Raw genomic sequence first — 22,370 nt, 5'->3', positions numbered from 1 at the left:
CACTCTCCACCACCTCATCTAACACACTACAGAAATCTTCTTTCTCCATCTCACAACCTACCTGTGGGGCATATGCACTGATGATATTCATCATCACTCCTTCAATTTCCAACTTCACACTCATCACCCTGTCAGACACTCGCTTAACCTCCAACACACTTTTAACATACTCTTCCTTTAAAATGACCCCAACACCATTTCTCTTCCTGTCCTCACCATGGTACAACAACTTGTACCCACCGCCGATGCTCCTGCTCTTACTTCCCTTCCACTTGGTCTCTTGCACACACAATATGTCTACCTTTCTCCTCTCCATCATATCAGCCAGCTCTCTCCCTTTACCAGTCATACTACCAACATTCAAAGTCCCTACTCTCATTTCCACCCTTTTAGTTTTCTTCTTCTCCCGCTGTTTGTGGAAACATTCTCCTCCACTTCTTCGTCGTCTTTGCCCAGCAGTAGCCCAATTTCCACCGGCACCCTGTTGGGCAATAGCACCGGTGGCGGATGTTGTTAACCCGGGCTGCGACCAATCCGGTGTGGAAATTCAATTCTTAGTCTGCATAGCTGGGTTGGCTTGTTTTACGCCGGATGCCCTTCCTGACGCAACCCTCCTCATTTATCCGGGCTTGGGACCGGCACTCAGAATGTACTGGCTGCACACCCCATGTGGCTGAGTTTTTATTCTGCATCTGTTAACAAGCTTAAATATTTCTGATGTCGTTGCTCCTCCTCAAGAGGACAAAATTGTTCTCAGGACTAAATCTGTATTATTCCAAATATTTCATTACAAATCCAGCAGTAGTTGAAACAAAATCTTTCATTTGGTCTTAACACCGATGAACTGAAGTTGTCATGCATCACTGTCTGACCGTCAACACCGCGGAATGATACAAATAAGTTTATTTTGTAAAATGGGCGGGGCTACAATACAGTATTCAAATACTTTGCTTGAGTATTTCCATTTTTCTGCTACTTTACTGTTGTGTGATCAGATACAGACTGAACCCAAACACATAGACAGTAACCACACAGGATATAAGGGGGAACAAAAGTAATTTACCAGTTTAAAAGTCCAGTCAAAGAAACAGAAGGAGTCCAAATAAGCACAACAGGAAGAAATGTAGAACTCAAACAAAAACACAGACAGTGACAGACAGCAAACAACCAGGATCAGACAAAAAGCAAATAAAACAAAGATGTCACGAATAGCAAACTAACCACAGGTGTCAAAGAATAATCTGGAAAACTTAAAGGGGAACAGTACAGTACTAAATAGCAGTGGTGGGCACAGTTCTGCTAACCGCTAACCGCTAATGAGCGAAGCTAACTTTTGGTTAGTGGATTAGCTGTTGAGATAATTTTGAAAATATTCAGTGGACCAATTAGCTTCCACTAAATTTAGTTCTGCTAACATTTTTTTGCTGGCATAGTGAGTAAAACTTTAAGCAGTGGGCAGTGTGCATAAAGACAGAAGCTCTGGCTCATTGTTCCTTTTGGGGTTGTGATTACTTTTGATTTTACCCAGAAGCCTCAGCGGTGCTTAATCTCGAAACTGGCTTATCAGTAGCCGACAGTGTCACGAGTCAGTACTAAAAGTTAGCGGTTAGCTGTAACTTCCACTAAATTTCATCGGTTTACCGTTCTACAAATTAACTTTTCAGTTAGCAGATTAGCAGGTTATTGGAGATAACATTTGGTTAGCTGTGCCCACCACTGCTAAATAGTGACACAAATGAACAGATGAGCGACAGGTGGTGTGATTGAGAATGTGCAGCAGCTGATCCAGATCCGGATTCTGGATCAAGATTTCTCTTTATATAGGCTTTGAAGGATTACGTCAAAACATCTTCACGAATTCTCACCAAATTTGCACTACAGAGAGATATTAGGGCATGGAAGACTCCACTGAATTTTGGAGGTGATCCAGATCCAGATTGCAATCAGAAATCTTGGATTGCTCTTGTTTTACATATTTCATCCCATAAAGCACCAAAATAGGATATTTCGATGGTTAAAAAATGAGTGCAGTCTTTTATTTATTTTTTTAAAGAAACTGTGGTCTGGTTCGGATGTGTGGAATTTGAGATGTTGATGTCTGCGTGTCCTCCAACAGGTGGCTGAGTGGACGTCACGTCTGTCAGCTGTACTTTTGTGGACACACTGATGCTCATTTGTCATCCTGCATTTGCTCTCTGATCCCCGCTGTGACACATGTGTGTGTGCTGACATGTCATAGCGTGTTAGCCCTGCCCTCTGCAGCCCTGGGTGATACACGGCGACATAATCACATGTGGTCACACGGGCTGCTGTCACATCAACAGCATCTGTGCTCAGTGTGGGTCCGTGTGTACTTCTGCATCTCTGTGGGGACCTCTTTGAGTTTTACATTTCACATCTCTTCAAAAGCCTTTTGGACGGTTATGGACGCGGTTTTAGAGTTAGCTAGAGCTGCAGCCAACAATCATTTAAATTACTCACGCATTTTATTGCTTATAAAATGTCTGCAAATAGTAAACATAATCAGAAAACACTGTTTGTGGAGTGCAGTGTGTGTGGATTAGGAATTGTTTGTCCTCAGTTTCATCACCACCATCTTTATCCCTCATTGGGGGTCCGCCAAGTCAGACCAACCTGAGGTAGTGTGAAACACACACCTGGAACCGATCTCGAGTTTATAGGTTGGTAGTCCAACTCTTCTCCCGCTGAGCCTCCTGCTCTGTCAGTGTTAAAGATACAGATCTGCCTCTCTGATAAACTCTGTCAAAACCCGTCTTTTGCTTTTTGAGTTATTACGAATCTACCCAGAGAAAAATGAGATCACATAAACCTCCACGGGACAGCCTGAGATTTAACAAGGGAACCGCTGCCTTAAGCCTGGTTCACACGGCAAGATAATAATACAATAACATGCTTTTGGAAGGCGGTATGCATTTTCAGAGGCTCGATGTCCATGCCCAGTCGCCCAAAATGACCAATATTCGCCAGTAGTGAGTAGTAGTGAGACCAATATTGGTCATTTTGGGCGCCTGGGCATGGACGTCGAGCCTCTGAAAATGCATACCGCACAACAGCTGCATGTTATTTGCATTATTATCACTTACTGAGATACACAACACGTGGAATCACATTAACAATATTTAATGTAATTTCAAAACACACGACACCCAGCAAACGCAGACATAAAAAGTTGGCTCACTTTAACTTTTGTTGTGTTGGCTGGAACCACGCTGCTCTCCAAATTCGCCACGGTGTCCTCATCAAGCTGGCTGCTTTGGCGGCTGTTCATTGTCATACTATCCATGATAAAATCATCTGGAATATCCATATTGGGACCAACACACCATTCTCGCCTTTTCATGTTATCGTCTGTGGACAGTTCTTGGGCTGTGCGCATGCTGTGACATCATCACTTTATGGACAGCGGACGGGTACTGGGATACCCGCCCGCTACCCAATACCCTCCCACTACTGTGGACAGGTATGGAGAGGTAACGTCAATGTAAATCTATGCTACCTGCCCAGCAAGGCCTCAGTAAGTGATAATAATTAGGCCGATATCGGACCCAATCTTCCCCTTCCACCAATCCTAAGGACGCCCCAACAATCATGATGACGCTAAAGATAATCTTATCAGATATTCCTGCCGTGTGTGGTGTGTTAAGAGCGCTCTGATTTGCCCGGAAGGACGTCAAGACCGCTCCGATCGCAAATCGAGGATATTCAACATATTGGATTGTCTTGTCCCGGTATCGCAGTGTGTGTGTGTGTGTGTGTGTGTGTGTGTGGTGTCTTCCAACTACAAACAAGCACGCAGCCTGCTGAATGTGACGTGCAGCCAATCAGAAAGCAAACTGATGGACACACTGAGTGGAAAATAAAATCAAAATGGCTGTTATCGCTTACTAGAAGTCCGGTGGTCATGCTGTCTCCACTCCTTTTAAAGAACGCCTTTTCTTTTTCTTTTTGTATTGTTTTTTTTTCTCTCTGTTGTAAATAGTCCAAAAAGTATCTCCATTTCTTCACTCTGAAGTCATGTTTAATCTCGAGAGATTTTGCAAGATTTCCTATCTGACCTGGGAATGTTCGTGTGTGAAATCTGTTCGTGTGTGGTGTTGTTGTCCTTACCGTGTGACTGCACATCAGACACTGTACGGCCAACACTGTTAGATCTGTGATTTTTTTTAATCTCCACATGTGGTTTCTCAGGTTTTGGAAACCTACACACAATTTCAAACCAGGCTTTCGAACCAGACTTTACTGTACATTGGTGAGAGTCCCCACAAAGACAGCAAAACAGGCTGTGTGTGTGTGAGACTCCCCACAAAGACAGTTGAACAAGGGGTGTGTGTGTGTGTGTGTGTGTGTGTGTGTGTGTGTGTGTGTGTGAGAGAGAGAGAGCGCACGCCTCTGCTGGTGGTATTAGCGTAGCACCAGCAGCTAATGTGTGAGAGAAGCCACGTCATATGTGGTTAGTATCTGGGCTCGTGAAGTCACACTGTTGTCATGACAACCTCAGAGCCCTGTAAATGAGATCATTAAGTAGCAACAGCTAACGAGTGAACTGCATGAAAACAACACAACTTTCATTCATGAATTCACAAGACTTTGTGTGTCCAAAATGAAAATCACTCAGAAAGAAAAACATAAGAAAAAAAATTGTAAGCTCCTCCCCTATGACCTCCCGTGTCTGCTTGCCTCCGCAGGTATCCAACCTCTACCTGTACGACAGCGTCCTGATGCTCGCCAACGCCTTCTACAGGAAGTTAGAGGACAGGAAGTGGCACAGCATGGCGAGCCTAAACTGCATTAGGAAGTCCACCAAACCGTGGAACGGCGGCTGGTCCATGCTGGAGACCATCCAGAAGGTAACAAACTTTGTCCTCTGTTTTTTCCACATATTTTGCTCGGGGTGATTACTTAACCTGCTTTACTACATCCACAACACCACGGAACCTCCTTGGGTGCTGCATTGTAACTAATCAGGCAACTGACCCATGTATAAATACATAACTTTACATCTGTGTTAATTATGTTGTCATAAACCTGACATAAACAGCTGCAGTGTGTCGGTTTGGGAACCGCTCGCCACCTCATCTCAGAAGGACCTAAAGTTCTTCTTCCTCTCATCTCTCCATCACTGATGAGATGGAAAATGACTTTCAGAGGGAACCGTGCAGACTGAATGGAAAAAAACAGCCCAAATTCTTTGAACCGGAACATTTTTGTTTTGTGGAATGTTGTCGTTCCCATCCTTCCCTCTGATGTTGTGTTTGTGTGACAGTTTCCACCTGCACAGATCTGCTTTGCTTTTAATCCAAACTGAAACAAACCACCTCCATATGCTGATTCTCTTCAGTTGATTATTAGGTTTCCTCTGAAGAGAAAATCTTAATTAAATCATTTCACATCTGGATGGTTTTGAAAAACGTGCTGTCAAAGTATCCACACGTATTGTAATAGAATGTAGAAATATTCTGAGGCACCGCAAAAAATTATTCCAGCAGAATGCAAAAGTAATGCAGTAGTATTCCTACCGTATAGAAAAAGTATTAAGGGATTAAAAAATATTCCAAAAGAATAAAGGATTGTAATACTACAACTAATAATAAAAAGTAAGACCCTTTGGCTGCTCCCTTGTTTTCACTCAGGGTCACACACAGGAGATCTGAAGAAGACCTGCATGTTGAATTGGCACAGGTTTTACACCGGATGCCCTTCCTGATGCAACTCCACGTTACAAGGATAAATGTGACTGCTATTACTACTACTACTACTACTAATAATAATAATGTGTAATAATAGTGTATATTATATTCAGTATTTCAAAATTCCTTCACAACTATGTACTTTAGTGGTGTACAAAAAGAGTGCAACAGAACACAAAAAGTGTTTTGAGGTAATTGAAAAGCACTGCAATGGAATACAAATGTACTGTGAGGACTGAAAATTGCAATAGTGTAAAAACTGCTGCATCAGAATATTAACGTATTGTGAGGGAATCAAAATTTACCAAAACAGAATTAAAATGTTCTGCAAAATTACACAAAAATACTGAAAGGGTGAATTTCAAGATATAATATAAATATAATAATAATAATATAATATAATATAAAAATATAATATAAAATATAATACAAAAAATACTTCAATGGAATTCAAGGGTGATTCTTTAACTACGGGTACTATTGGCCTTGTAAATGTAATTTCCACCACACCATTGCCTTACAATATAAAGCGCGTTGGGGCAACTGTTTGTTGTGATTTGGCGCTATATACATGTGCTCTGATGTCACTGTTTATCTCCATAGAAACTACCCAAACAATCTTTCATACAAACTGTTTAAAGGGGCATTACAGTGTTGTGGTGGAAATTACGGCAATAGTGTGGGACAACTACTTTTTGTTTAAAAAAATCACAACAGTTGTATGACATTGAATACCCCAATTATGTTTTGATTATTTTACTAATATTTTATTCAGAGATATTTTAAAACATTAGAAAAAAACATTTCTTTACCATTCATTTTTATCATTAAAGATCAAAAGTCTGGGTGTGGGACAAGCACAAAACGGCAATATTTGCATATAATGATGCTGAAAAAAGGTGAAAAAGTCATCATAGATTACTAGAACAAATTTCTTAACACACTTTCATTGTAAAGATAACTATAAAAGTGTGAAATTTCCCCTTTTTTCTGTTTTTCATACAATATGATCAAAGGACATAATAAGTGCCCGTAGTCTAAGAATCACCCTCAAATGAATTTTACAGGAATGCCTGAAAGATTTGCAAGTGATTTATAAAGTTAAAGAATATATAAGTATTGTAAAGAAATCTAAAACGCACTGCAGTGGAATGCAAAAGTATTTTTAATGAAATTTTAGCGCTGTTGTGTAAAAATATTATAGATAGATAGATAGATACTGTAAGAAAGTAGATTTACTGCAAAGCGAATGTAAAAGTATGACGATGCTTTTCAAAAGTATCTGGAGATGATCGTAAAAGTTTTTGTTTTGTGAAGGCAAAAGAACTGCAATGAAATGCAAAAACATTTTGTGGAAAACAAAGTACTGTTTGTGAATATTCATGTCTGTTTTCATTTCATTTCTTCTTTGCGCTGATTCTGTTTATTTGAACCCTAATGTCTTTTATTTTGTATTTGAACCTCTTTTCGCCTCGTTCTGCCTCTCAGCTCATTATATTTTATCAGACAGTAAAATAAGTCGGCGCTTTTGGAACAACATACGACATGAAAAACTACAAACTGAAACGATGTTCCTCTCTTTCCTTTGTACCAATACATGTTGATGTGTAAACAGTTTATTTGTAAAATCTCAAATATCTTCATTCGTCATTCGTGTCACTTTAACAGCAAAGTTTGGAGAATATTTCAGACTAATTAGTACTCACAGGTTTACACACAAATCGGTAAACATTCAGCAGTAAGTCATGATATTTATGAGAAAGATGAAATTGGCACTTTGAACTGCAGACCTCAAATTTCTAAATTAATTTTCTCTTGTATGCATGTTCCTAATAATAATTCAAGATTATAAGTGATGAAATTATCACGTTTCCGACTTTTCCGCAGGTGAATTCACGCGTCAGTACAAACGACGAGCCTTTAACATCCCGTCGTGTTTTCTGAAACTCCTGCAGGGTAACATCACCGGTCTGACGGGTACCATGGATTTTAAGGACAGCGGCTCCAACTCCCACGTCCAGTTTGAGATCCTCGGATCCAGCTTTAGCGAGACGTTTGGCAAAGACATCAAGAGAGTGAGTTCCCGCCGTTTCTCTGTAGCCGTGTTAGCAAGTTTCGGAAAACGGACACTTGATGTGACCAAAGCGTGATTAAGACAAGGTTTTACTGATTTATTGACTGATTGAAGAGTCTCTTTTATCAGTTTTTTTATTAATATTGAGAAAAGTCCAATCACTGAACATAGACTGCAGCGTGGGGGAGGAGCTTCGAAAGTTTGAGCACTTTTCTTCGTGGCGTGTTGCTTGTGGTCTGATCTGCTGATTTGTTGTTCCTTGTCTTTTCTTTCACTTCCATTTTCTTTAAGAGTGCACAATACCTTTTCCATCAGCATTCTCACTTTATGACATCACGTAGAGGTGATGGTGCCAAAAGTCATTGTTCTGATTGTTTTCATTGTTGTTGTTGTTCTTTTTAGCACGTGCACAGCATGCCCGTGCAGGCATATTTGATCGCAGCACTCACAGGAGCCTTTTCCTGTGACCGTGAACGGACACGTAGTAGTTGTGAGAGCGCCGTTTGTTGCAGCCGGTGTGTAAATGAAAAGCTGAAGAAATCAATATGACGAGAAGCTGCAGCTTCAGGAGCTCATTAAGTCCCACTCAGTGTTATTTCCAGAATCATGTTGGTGTAGAGTGTCCTCAGGCCCACTGGCCGTGTTCTTCTTATATCACAGGCTCTCAGTCAGGACATTTATATAACGCCGTGCCCATGTTTTCAGCCAATTATCTCGCTTTTATGTGCAAACAGTGCTCAGGTTTACGTGAAAAATTCACCCTTTTACTTATTTAGGAAAGAAACGCTAAAGGTCTCAGTACGCAACAGGAATTCTTTAGATCTGGAGAAATGCATCGACAGACATGCAGCGTGCCGTATCGCAGTTACACAGATCAACAATAACAGCAATTGAATCTAAACATGCAAAACCTCATAAATAAAATTAAAACTCAAAATGGCATTTGTGTGCTGGAATCCAGATGCTTTTTCGAGAGGAAAGAAGAAGAAGACTCCCACAATGCAAAGTTTAGGAAAGGACACCGTTTCTTAGAAGAAACAAAAAATAATACTGAAATAATACTGTAGTGTCCAACTTTCAGATGAGTGTACAGAGTGAATATCATGACATAATTCAAAAGGAAACCTCAGTGCTCGAGAGCTTAAAATCTATAAATAAATAAATAAATAATTTCTAAGACTGAAACAGATTTTTTTTTTTTGAAATGCTGACATCATCTGGGAGGTAATGGTCTAGTGGTTAAGGTGTTGGGCTTGAGACCAGAAGATCCTCAGTTCAAATCCCTGCCTGACTGGAAAATCACTGAGGGCCCTTGGGCAAGGTCTTTAATCCCCTATTGCTCCCGGTGTGAAGTGAGCGCCTTGTATGGCAGCACCCTGACATCGGGGTGAATGTGAGGCATAATTGTAGAGCGCTTTGAGCATCTGATGCAGCTGGAAAAGCGCTATATAAATGCAGTCCATTTATCTGTTTTCGTAAAAAAAATTTGTAATTTCTAGAAATACTGTTTCATATTTGAGTTTCAGCTTCATTTATTGAGACTGAGAGACACATTGGAAAGACTTTTGGGGTCATGAGGTCGAATGTCAGAGGTGTTTGGTGTTCCTGATATATTTGCAGGAGAATGAAGGTCCATATCTTAATGCGCCAAATCACAGCAAAAGCCGTCTCAAGGCGCCTCACATGAAACAATTCAACATAAAATTTAAAAGGTAAATAAATGAACTGCATTTATATATAAATGCAGTCCATTTGCAGCTAAATAAATAATTAAAGAATTTTTAAAATTCAAATACATAATTAAAAAACAGAAGTAAAAGAATAAAACAGATTAAAAAAAACTATTCACAAGAAAGAGAATAAAAATAGGTTTTCAGTCTTGACTTAAAAATGTCCACGGACTCTGACTGCCTCACGGTCGCAGGAAGACTGTTCCACAGGGTGGGTGCACAATACGAAAAGGCTCTTTGACCTCCTGACTTCTTTTTCACCCTGGGAAGTCCCGCATCCAGTGACCACAAAGCCCGGGCCGGCACATAAAGTTCCACCAGATCAGCCAGATAAGATGGTGCCAGTCCATGAACAACCTTAGAAGTTAATAACAAAACCTTAAAATCTGCTCTCACAGAGACAGGGAGCCAGTGCAAAGATGTCAAAATGGGTGTGATATGTTCATATGTTCTTCCTGCCTTACTGTCTGGTTACCAGACTTGAACCATAGCCAGTGACCTATGCTGACAGCTGGATGTCTTTGGCAGGCCTCTTTGGAGAATCTTTGGGTCCCGCTGGTATGATTTTGTGTCAAAACTAAGGGTTACTTAGTGAGACTCAGATGAGATGGATCACTGACATTGTGAGGGAACATCAGTGACCACATTTTGTCCATGTGCCATGTTTCTTTGGACATGATCGAGCACCCAGTTGCCTCAGTGTTGAGGACCCAAGAGGCTGGAGAAGAAGAAGGACACGCCCACGTTTCATCCATCTATGGACACACCCACGTTTCCCCTGGCTGCAAAAGGTAGATGTTTACTTTAAAGAAGTGGGGATGGACCAGCTGTCTGCCTGGGTGGTTACCATCCAGGACGTAAGGCGGTTCTGTGATGCTGTGGATGCGGTGATGTGTGACACCAGCACATGAACCCTGACCTGACTTGAGTTTTCCTTCATTCGGCTGCAGCGGTATTTTTAATGTTTCAACTCCAGGTTTGTAGCCTCACAAAAGCTGATCTGAAAACTCAGAATCCTTGAAACGTGATGGTTGACTACACCCACTGTTCACAGATTGACACATGAACAGTAACGTGTGCTGCAAAGGTCCCCAGCGTCGCTTCATTTTAAGTTCTGCAATTCAGCAAACGTTCCGATGTAAACGCAGACACTAAACCACTTTGTTTGTTTGTTTGTGTCGTTACATAACACATTCAGCCACGCATGAACGATGTGATTGATGATGACTGTTAACAGGCACGTGCACAACAGTTGCAGTGATTTAGCAGCGTGCGCGTTGAGCGTGTCAGCGTGTAGGTTTAACGGCACATTCAGAGTATTTGGTGCAGTAATGAAGATTTAATCACCTGGCTTCTCATTCTGAGTTATGAGTCCCGCAGCATTTCACAACAACCATTAGGAGAACACAAACACCGATACATATCAATATTACCCCCACATATCAGGAAATATGTCCCCACAGAAACACACCCACTTATTACAGCTCCAACATAACCAATGCTAACGGTGCGTGCACGTCTCTAATGTAGCGCACAACATCTCACGCGCAACGCCACCTAACATTTAGAAAACATGATGAGCTTTCATCTCTTTCCATCAGAGGACCCAGGATTAGCCAAACTTGAACCCATGTAGTGTAAAACCAGACTCACACCAGATCCACTTTAATCACACAGTTAAATGTATGATATTTGACATACAATTAACATTCGAAATCTACAATGAAAACCTCAAGAAAATTAGAACACTACTCTTTAATCTCTTTTGCAGTAATTTAATATTTTGCCATCAGTGATGCCGGTAACGCGTTACTCTAATCTGACCACTTTTTTTAGTAACGAGAAATCTAACGCGTTAATCTTTCCAAATCAGTAATCAGATTAAAGTTACTTCTCCAAGTCACTGTGCGTTACTATTATTTTTGTATTGTGGGTCGACAGCTGCATTAAACTTGGTCCGTGGGCAGGGGGTCGGGGTTCGACTGAACTGCCCACTTTAAGCGACCTGTGAGCTTTTCATCCGCGGTTTTCTGCAGCAGCTCGTCCTCACCTCTTAAAGCACGGTGACAACAGCACACCTGCACTGAGCTTTACAAAGACATTTTTTTGTTTTTTCCTCCTTTATTTAGAATTCTGAGCTGAGCCGCTCCGTATCTGCTGCTAAAAACAGCTGATCCTCCGCGACGTGTTAACAACTAACACTATTTTCCACTCAAATGCACCTAAACTCTCTTTCTGAGGACCACATGATGTGAAAATGCAATAAAACTTTCTTACCTGTAAATCTGGTCATGTTTTCTGCATAAATATGTTATCCATTCTTTGTGCTCAACCACCAAAGCAGGGGTGAATCCAGATGGAATGGGGGCATGGGGCAAGGATGTGCCCCCCCCACAACACCCCTAGATTAACGGTCCAGTTTTGAAGCCTTTTTTTACTACAACTACTAATACTACTTATAATAATAATTTCGGCAAGTAAAATGTTTAGAGAGAATTTAAATGTTAGAAAAATGTTAGAAAGAATTTAATAGTTACATTTATAAACAATGAAGGCTAGAAATTGCAAGTTTTACTGTTACAGTGCTGTCAACAGTTAAATATGAGCTCAAGAAAGAGGTCTTTATTTTACTTTTTATAAAACAAGTATTTATTTTCATTGAAGTCAAGAAAGGGTGACTATAAAGCGAGTTTTGGCGAAACAAGTATCGTTGTCATGTTGAGGTGGCAGAGGGTTGTTGTCGACAGCTGGGGAAAGTAACTAAAAAAGTAAGTAGTAATCTAACTTAGTTACTTTTACAACTGAGTAATCAGTAAAGTAACTAAGTTAATCAGTAATTGGATTACTTTTTCAAAGTAACTGTGGCAACACTGTTTGCCATATAATAGAGGTAAGGCCAGCTAAATGTCGCTATTCCAGGAATCAACACAATAAACAAAATAAACTCCAGTATTAATAAGACAAACGGCAGTAATAAAATCAAACAGCAATGGACAGAAATAACCAAATTAAAGAACTCATTTTTTTAAATGAAATACTCACAAATCTTCATCTCCATCTCGCCGTGGCATTTACGCCTCTCAGCTCACCTCACAGGCCCATTTCTCAAAGCTAATTCTCCCTGCTCCCACCACCACATCATACCTGATACAGATTGAAATGTTGTTTCCCTTTTCCCCCCCGGAAAATCCTGTTTTCAGACCTCCCATCTATCCGTCCTCACTTTTCTCATCTCGCCGACTGACAATGTGTCTTCCCACCAATTTGTTTTAAGTAAATCGTCCTCCCACCAAAGACAGAAAGGTATTTTTTCCATCAGCAATCGCCCACAATACTCAGAGGGAGTGTCGCTGAGTCGCTGCTTTTAATCAGACATGGTGTAGATAGGCTCAAAGCCTATCTACACCATATTTGGTTTGCTGATGGGTCAGTGGGCTCCGTATGTTTAAAACACATATTTAAAATGTTGTGCATTAAACAGAATATTCATATTTGTTCTTCTGTACTGTTTAATCTCTGACGCCACCACCTCAGAGCTACCGAACAAAGCTAACAGACAAACTCTGATTTGGATGTTTAATTATCCCTCTGGGGCCGCGCCGTCGTATACGATGGCTAAGACCAAGCTTTACTAAATTATAAATAACTTTTTAATGGTATGAGATAGAAACTTACTTTTGGGGGGGGTTGCTGAAAAGTTAACTCTGCGGACTTTCGAGCCAGCCATGGGCCATCTTTGTACTCCTCATAGAAGCTGTGTGATGACGTGCGCAATGTGAGCGTCCAATCGGAATATTTTCACCGTCACATGGTTTTCCAAAATTCAATCGTAGGGCAGATTTACTTCACATGAAAAGCCAAAGATCGTTTTCAGGAGTGATATGTTACTAGTTGGCCCGTTTTAATAGACCCCTGGGTGCTCCAGTGAGTACATACTATTCCAATGTGCCCTGCGCCATTATGCACAGCGAAAGTGAAAGCAGAGGGGGCAGACTGAGAGCCTCTGATGACAATCTCATGTGCTCAAACAAAGAGTGTGTAACTATCAGGATTGCTCCACTAGTTTGCATGTGAATGTTACTGGATAACCCTGTTGCTTTCTTGGCATAAAACACTGTTTACCATATCAAAGGAGCGAGGGGGAGGGCCGCTCCTCAGACTGCAAGGAGCCAAAGTGGGCCAAAATGTGAATGAAAGCTGCTTTAGGAGTAGCACAGAACACTCCAAAAGACAGTAGAAATAGAAGTTTGTGATGTAACCTTTGTGTAATAGAATAGAATAGAATAGAATAATTCTTTATTGTCCACCGATGTGGAAAATTGTCTTCGGCTCACCAGCACAAAAAAGACAAAAAAAACAGTCATAAAACATTCATACAAACACACGAATAAAACAAAAATAAGATACATAAAATACATGGAAGTAAAAGAAGAAATAGAATAAGACCTAGTAAGATAAATAAAACGTACAGTAAGATCTAATAAAATCAAATAAAACAGAAGTAAAGCAGTTCAGGTTTAATTTGTGGAGTGGTCACTTTTTTGAGTTCATTATGGTGACGGCATTTGGTATAAAAGATTTTTTGAAAGAACCTTTGGCCAGAGGAGCTCTGTAGGGCCTCCCAGACTTCAAGAGCTCAAACTGACAGGACAGAGGATGAGAGCTGTCTGCCAGGACTCTCTCAGCTTTCCTCCTCATCCTGTCAGTGTAAATGTGGGCCAGAGTCTTCTGGGGTTTTCCCACAATTTTCCCCGCCATTTTTACAATTCTATTTAATTTGTCCTTACATTTACAACTCAAGTGACCAAACCAAACACAAAGATGAAATGTTAAAATACTCTCAATATGTGCAGAATACACAAGCTCTAAAATCTGCGGATTAACACCAAGACAACTCAATCTTCTGAGAAGACTGAGTCGCTGTGAACATTTCTTAAAGATAAAATCAGTGTTTTCAAAGAAGCTCAAGTGACTATCAAGAACTGTACCAAGATATTTAAAAGCTTCAAAACCGTTTCAACAAGCTGGCCATCGAGTGAAACTGGCTGCACGGTCAGTTCTTGCTTTGTGTGAAAAACAAGCTCCTTTGTCTTAGACACATTGATTTCCAGCTGGCTGTCGAGACACAAGCTTCAAGAGCCTTAGTGTGAGCGAGATAGGAGGCTTCGCCAGAGGAGTCACACTTCTGTAGCAGGCCGACTAGGGCCATGTCATCCGCGTATTTAATCAGTTTAAAGTTTGTCATTAACTGCAAATTCGTTTGTAAAAAGAGAGAAGAGCAGAGGTGAAAGAACGCTGCCCTGTGGGCAGCCAGTGCTTATGATGAGCTCTCCTGACAGAATGTTGTTAGCACAAACTCTTTGAGGGCGACAAGACAGAAAGTCTCTGATCCAGAGCATCAGGCCCTTTTCAACATTTAAATCAGCCAGCCTTTTCAGAACAATATGTAATGTCATAGAATTAAAAGCTGCACTGAAGTCTACAAACAAAACCTGAGCATATGCTTTAGCAAGTGAAAGCTGCTTTGAGATCATGTCCAGCAAGATCAATCCGGCATCATCAGTACCTCTGTCCCTCTGTCCCTCTTACAGGCAAACTGCAGAGGGTCTAGTTCACTGACCACTGTGGTGGTCAGGACGTCAACTAAACCTCTCTCCATAGTTTTACATAATATGGAGGTTATGGTAATGGGCCGAAAATCTTCAAGTTTGCTTGCCCCTGGCTTTTTTGGTATACGAGGCCTCGTAGGGCTTATTATGGAGAATTTCCAAGATTTGGGCACTCCTGTGACAAGAAGGGAATTAAACAATCTGGAAAAGACTCCTTTTAATTGAGGAGCACAGTCTTTGAGTAGACGGGCTTTCAGGCCATCTAGGCCAGTGGCCTTGTTTGGCTTCAGTTTAGAAAGACTTTTAGCCACGTCATCCTCAGTGATGGCTGTGGGAGCTCCTGCTGGAAGATTTTTACAGATCTCATCACATTCCTGTTTATCATCCACTTTATCAATCTACAGAAGAAACGGTTTAACTCATCAACAAAACATTGATTAATGGTTGTAAGAGCATCACATTTCTTACTGGATTTGCCAGCTGACAGAAATTGCTTTGAGATGAAGACAAACAAAATGTATAGACCATTTTTTCTATATTTTTCAAAATGTGCATTTGTGTTTACTGTTTGACCCTTTTGTTGTACAGTCTTTCACACAAGACCTCAAATTACCTTTCTAAAGTGTCAAAACAGTTGTTTATTATAGTTTGCTGTGTGTTTTGAATAAAATTTTTCCGCTTTACTTTTTCCTTTCTTATTTCTGATTGTAAACCTTTATTACACTTATAAAACACAACAAAAGTATATATATTATGAAAGCACAGGGTTGTCCTGAAAAAAGAGACATAAAACTTGATTGTGGGATGCAGGGAGAGCTGTTAACAGCAATAATAAAACATTTATGCCAGGTGAGTGAACTGTCCAAAAAATGCCCTCAGACCCCAGAGGATTAAAGCACATTTTTGTGGACGTGATGGTGGCTTTCTTGATGGCCAGTATTATAAACTCTGATGACCTCATTGCCTGTCCGTGCTGTGATAAGGTTCATGTGGAGTTGAGCTAACATCAGTTAACCTACAATACCTGCTAACATGTTAGCAGTGCTAACATAACAAATTAAATAACATGGAAACTTCATTGTAACTACTGGAACACAGACTTCTTAGATGATCTGTTAGGGCAATTAATTGCATGAAAAGACATATTATTACAGATATTTGTAATAAAACGTGCAGGAAGGAGGCAGTTGCTCATAATAATGTTAGCCATTAGCATTGTGTTATAGCATGCAAAATCTGTGCAAAAACTTAATTCTTCAGACAACAAATATGTGAACGGCCAGTATTATAAACTATGATGACCTCATTGCCTCACCGTGCTGTGATAAGGTTCATGTGGAGTTGAGCGAACATCACTTAACCTATAATACCTGCTAACACGCTAGCAGTGCTAACATAACAAATTAAATAACATGGCAACTTCACTGTAACTACTGGAACACAGACTTCTTAGATGATCTGTTAGGACAATTAATTGCACAAAAAGACATGTTATTACAATTATTTGTAATAAAACGTGCAGGAAGGAGGCAGTTGCTCATAATAATGTTAGCCATTAGCATTGAATTATAGGATGCAAAATCTGTGCAAAACTTAATTCTTCAGACAACAATATGGGAATGAAATGCATCAGTGAGCTGATGCATAGCCTGCATGCTTGACACACCACCTATAAATCTAAATGTACAAGTAAATATACATTGATCTGTAATGTCTTTTGACTCTGTATGACTTCATGATATATTTCATTTAAAAAATCATTCATGCCAATTAATCACAGGTATTTTCTGATCAATATCCATCTAGGCGTCTTGCTTGTTGAGGTATAGAAAAAGTTTTTCCTTAACCTTTAATCAAACTACTCCAAAAGTCTAATAGACTAGGGATAGCTTTCCACATAATATTCACACCAAGTTTCCAAGAAATCTGTCCAGCCATTTTTGAGATATCCCCTGTTATTGTCACTAGCCAATGAGCAGGTTGATTATGACATGCTTATTTCCAGCGATTGCATTTCTGTCAACTTCAGGTTTCTGTACCACCTGGCTGACCAGTTGTCTGCCTGGGTGGTTGCCATCCAGGACCCAAGCTGGATCTATAGTGTGCTGGCTTTTGCAGTGATGTTGTTGAGATCAGAACTTGCCTTCAGTCATCGTGAGATGAGTCCATTAAAACTTTTGCAAGAGGAAAATGAGCATCACACGGTGCTAATTAAAAATCTCTGGAGTCATTAGCAACAAATTTGTGCCTTGAAAACATGAATCTTGCTAATTGGTGAAATAGTACAGAGACGGATACTTTTTCATGAGTAAATGATTATTGTCACATAAAAAGACACGAAGTTAATGTCGTAATTATAGGAAAAAGCTGTAATCATGTAGAATGACAAAAAATAATAATTTTAATGTCGTAAGTGCTTTTAGCATGATGTGTCGCTAATTATTTGTCCGCGTATCAGATTTTATGGTTAGAGTTCAGGTTGAAGGACGACGGATAAAATGCAGATTATTAAACAATCTCGCGGACGTCCTGCAGGGAAACGGAACATTTGTGCTCCATCCACGTTTGAAACTTAATATTCTTTTGGATTTGAATGGATGGAGAAGGTGGTTATCTGAAGTGTGTAATTCAGCATGGCTCGCTGGCATCCCTGCAGCAGCGGTAATTATCCAACACCCACAGGCCGCGTCTCTGAGATGAACAAAAGCTGAGAATCCGCAGACGCACTAATTGTTGCTCTCATTGGTGTTTTTCTTTGAAACAGCCTCAGAGAGCGAAGCTCTGTGATGATTAGAACATCAAAGACGTTTCACAGCGGCACAGTCCCGCTCGCCGTGCCAACACAGGTCGAGTGTTTGGGGCGGGGCTTTAATTGGTCAGTGTGTTTCACGCAACGTCCTCAACAGTTGAACACTGACACAAAACCGCAGAAAACGCACGCTGCACAGCGTCTTAACGCTGACGGTGAAAGAGCCACGTTCACGAGACAGCATCTTCGAACATGTGCCACCGAGGCGATCAGTTCCAAATAAAATCAATTTTCTGACTTGGTTCATTTCTTTTATTTCTTGGTTACACAGAGCCGTTACACTGTTTTCACGTCATGTCACAAACCAGGAAGTTGGTCATGTTGAAGACGCCCATATTGCTCATCATAAATAGCACAGCCAAAGTGTGGAAAAAAAAAAAGAGGTACTGCAGTGATGTCGGTGATGGGAGCAAAACCAGAATGAAAGAGAAGAAGTGCAGGTGGGAGAATAAAAAAATGTGGAAGATTTTTAGATCGATGTTTACCACCTGCATGGAGACCCTGGTCAGATGGGCATGAACAGGCCCAGTGGACTACAGGTCTGTAAAGTTGGTGAGCAACACGCACTAGCAGAGGACCTGATGCAATCAAGGATGGTGGAGTAGCACTCACTCGTGGTGGACCTGAGATGATTGAGGTCGGTGGAGCTACACTCACTAGAGGTTGATCTGAGAGAGTAAAAGATGATGGAGTTCCACTTGGTTGTGCTAGACATGAGACAATCATGGAAGGTTGGACTTCCACTCCCTAGTGGTGGACATGAGACAATGGAGGACGGTAGAGTAGCGGTTGCTAGGAGTGGATCTGAGATGATTGAGGATGGTGGAGTTCCACTCACTAGTGGTGGACCTGAGACGATCGAGGTAGAGGGGTGGTGCTCAATAGCAGTGGACCAGAGACACTCAAGGATGGTGGAGTTCCACTCGCTAGTGGTGAACCTGAGACAATCGAGGGCAGAGGAGTGGTGCCCAATGGCAGTGGATCAGAGACACTCGAGGACAGTGGAGTTCCACTCGCTAGTGGTGGACCTGTGATGATCGTGGAAGGTGGAGTTCCACTCGCTAATGGTGACCTGAGACAGTCGAGGATCATGTAGTAGCGGTCGCTAGCAGTGGATCTGAGATGATCGAGGATGCTGGAGGTTGCACTTGCTAGCACTGGACCAAGACAGTCGAGGATGGTGAATTGCACTCACTCACGGTAGAGCTAAAACTGATCTCTCCCATTGAAGATTTTTGACACACAGTTGTGTACGCTTGGACTTGGGTGTCGTTTTGTTTTGTGGACTAGCTATGTTGTTTTGTTTTGTTTACTTGTAGTATTTATTGTTTATTTACTTGTGATGTTTTTATTTTGGGCACTTGTGATGTGTTTGCTTTGCATACTTGCAATGTTCTTGTTTTGTTTACTTGCTATGTTTTTTGTTTTGTGAAACTGCAATGTTGTTTCTCTTTTGTTTACTTGTGATGTGTCTGTTTTGTCTGCTTGCGATGTTGCTGTTTGTTTAATTGTGATGTGTCTGTTTGCAGACTTGCAGTGTTGTTTTGTTACTTTGATTTTGCTTTTGTTACCTGTGATTTTGTTTTTGTTTTGCAAACTTGCAATGTTCTTTTTGTTCTGCATGCTTGTGATGTTATTTTGTTTACTTGTGATGTTCTTGTGTTATGGACTTGCAATGTTGTTTTTGTTTTTTGCAATGTTTTTGTTTTGTTTACATGTGATGTTTTAGTTTTGTGGTCTTAGGATGTGATTTGCTTTTCTTTTGTGGGCTTGTGATGTTTTTCTTTTGTGGACGTGCACTGTTTTTGTTTTTTAACTTGCTATGTTGCTTTGGTTTATTTACTTGTGTTGTTTTTGTGTTTTTGTGGACTTCTGATGTTTTGTTTACTTGCAATGTTGTTTTGTTTTGTGAGCATGCAATGTTTTTGTTTTGTGGACTTGTGATTTTGTTTTTGTTTTGTTTACTTGCGGTGTTTTTGTTTTGTTTACTTGTGATGTTTTTATCTTGTGTACATTGAATCATCCTTGATATACAGGGAGGGTGATGGTCTAGTGCAGTGGTGTCCAAAATATTCCAGAAAGGGCTGAGAAGGTGCAGGTTTTCTTTGCAGCCACTGACTTCAGCAGGTGATTTCACTGATGAACTCATCCCATCTGCTCAAAGTGATATTACTGTTAATGTTAAGGCAGGACATATATCTGGAGCTGGTCCCCGGGCGCCTAAAGGCGACTTCTGCTCCTAACTGGCAATTAGGATGGGTTAAATGCAGTAAACACATTTCATTGTGCAGGGAACATGTTCCTTGTGCATATGACAATAAAATTCTTTTGAATCCTTTGAATCCAATTTTTTTCCAGAAACTGTGAGAGACCTCCAGGTGGACACCGTTCGGAAAAATTAATATGGCTTTCAGGAACGATTTTATGGGGATTATACAGATTAAGGAGTGTTACTGCCGCTTTAAAGGATGGCCCACAACTGCTGAGAGCGCGGCGCACTCCCAGCGCCGATCGACATGCTCAGACGCCGCTGAAACAACAGATCATTTCCAACGTGAAGACTTTGTTGATCTGGGACCTCGTCTGACTTTGACAAAAAGGCAGGAGACGTGGACATCAGCACTTTTTCAGCACATTCCACTGTTACAGGAGTTTTTTTTCATGGAAAGAAAAGCGGAGGGACGCGCCACAGAGCCGTTCATTACGCGGTGACAAAACCACCTCGGTGTTGGTCTCACAGGATGGCTTTGAGGGTGGATTTCAGATGGATCCGGGTTGCTTTTCAGTCATGTGATTATCCAATGTGATTGTGCATGAGCTGGACATGTCCCAACATTCCTGGAAGGCTTCATCACGGCGTTGCTTTGCGCCATGCGGCTCCACCGCGACGCGCGGAACTCCTCCACATTGGCTGTCTTAATGTGCCAAAAAAGTACTGATGTCCACTGCGTTTCACAATTCCTGTGCTAGTCAGACGACATACCGGATCAAGACAGTGTCCAGTTTAGAATGAACGGCTCATTCACTGTTACAGGATTTTTGTCATGGAAAGAGAAGCGGCCGCATTGGTTGCAAAGCAATGCCGTGATGAAGCCTTCCAGGACTATTGGGGCATGTCCAGCTCATGCACAATCACAATCAGATAATCACACGACCTGAAAAGCAACCGGAATCCACCTGAAATCCACCTGAAAGCCGTCCTGTGAGACCAAACACTGAGGGGTTTTGTCTCCGCGTAATGAACGGCTCCGTGACATGTCCCTGCGCTTTTCTTTTCCATGAAAAAAACTCCTGTAACAGTGGGAATGTTGCCGAAAAAGTTGCTGATGTCCACGTCTCCTGCCTTTTTGTCAAAGTCAGACGAGGGTCCGGATCAACAAAGCCTTCACGTTGGAAATGATCTGGTTTGTTTCAGCGGGGTCGAGCATGTCGATCGGCACTGGGAGCGCGCCGTGCTCTCAGCAGTTGTGGGCCGTCCTTAAAGCGGCAGTAACACTCCTTAATCTGTATAATCCCCATAAAATCGTCCCTGAAAGCCATATTCATTTTCCGAACGGTGTCCACCTGGAGGTCTCTCACAGTTTCTGGAAAAAAAATTGATGCAGCAAAGCTCCAAATCGTTCAGACATTTATTCGCAATAAAAATCCGACGAGAGGGGTGGACCACTGCTCACACAAACCCTGCTCACAGGCAAATGACGTAAGCGACAGGCATGAAAAAACTCACGCATGCGCACGAAGGTTCAAGCTTGGCTGATGCAATCACACGTGATTCAAATATGGTTTTTGAAAAAAAAAAGGTCCGATACTTTTCTCACAGACCTCGTACTTGTGGTGGTTATGTTTTTGTAGACTTTGATGTTATTGGCCTTTTCATGTTATCGTCTGTGGACAGTTCTTGGGCTGTTGCGCATGCTGTGACATCATCACTTTATGGACAGCGGACGGGTACTGGGATACCCGCCCGCTACCCCCAACCCTCCACTACTGTGGACAGGTATGGAGGTAACGTCAATGTAAATCTATGCTACCTGCCCAGCAAGGCCTCAGTAAGTGATAATAATTAGGCCGATATCGGACCCAATCTTCCCCTTCCACCAATCCTAAGGACGCCCCAACAATCATGATGACGCTAAAGATAATCTTATCAGATATTCCTGCCGTGTGTGGTGTGTTAAGAGCGCTCTGATTTGCCCGGAAGGACGTCAAGACCGCTCCGATCGCAAATCGAGGATATTCAACATATTGGATTGTCTTGTCCCGGTATCGCAGTGTGTGTGTGTGTGTGTGTGTGTGTGTGGTGTCTTCCAACTACAAACAAGCACGCAGCCTGCTGAATGTGACGTGCAGCCAATCAGAAAGCAAACTGATGGACACACTGAGTGGAAAATAAAATCAAAATGGCTGTTATCGCTTACTAGAAGTCCGGTGGTCATGCTG

At 41.4% G+C, this 22,370-nt stretch overlaps 1 protein-coding gene across 1 annotated transcript in view; it reads left to right on the top strand.

Annotated features, from left to right (window-relative positions):
* The window catches only part of grid1b (glutamate receptor, ionotropic, delta 1b), a 977,470-nt gene that overhangs the window by 880,717 nt on the left and 74,383 nt on the right, over positions 1-22,370 (top strand). Inside the window, exons 7-8 of the mRNA XM_034193125.1 lie at positions 4,707-4,868; positions 7,664-7,783. Coding sequence (XP_034049016.1) covers positions 4,707-4,868; positions 7,664-7,783 — 282 coding nt within the window. The remainder of the gene's footprint in view (positions 1-4,706; positions 4,869-7,663; positions 7,784-22,370) is intronic.

The sequence above is a fragment of the Thalassophryne amazonica genome, chromosome 18, assembly GCF_902500255.1.
Source record: "Thalassophryne amazonica chromosome 18, fThaAma1.1, whole genome shotgun sequence".
In the NCBI taxonomy this organism is placed as follows: domain Eukaryota; kingdom Metazoa; phylum Chordata; class Actinopteri; order Batrachoidiformes; family Batrachoididae; genus Thalassophryne; species Thalassophryne amazonica.
The sequence above is the reverse complement of the archived record's forward strand: the minus strand, read 5'-3'. Positions and strand labels throughout refer to the sequence as shown.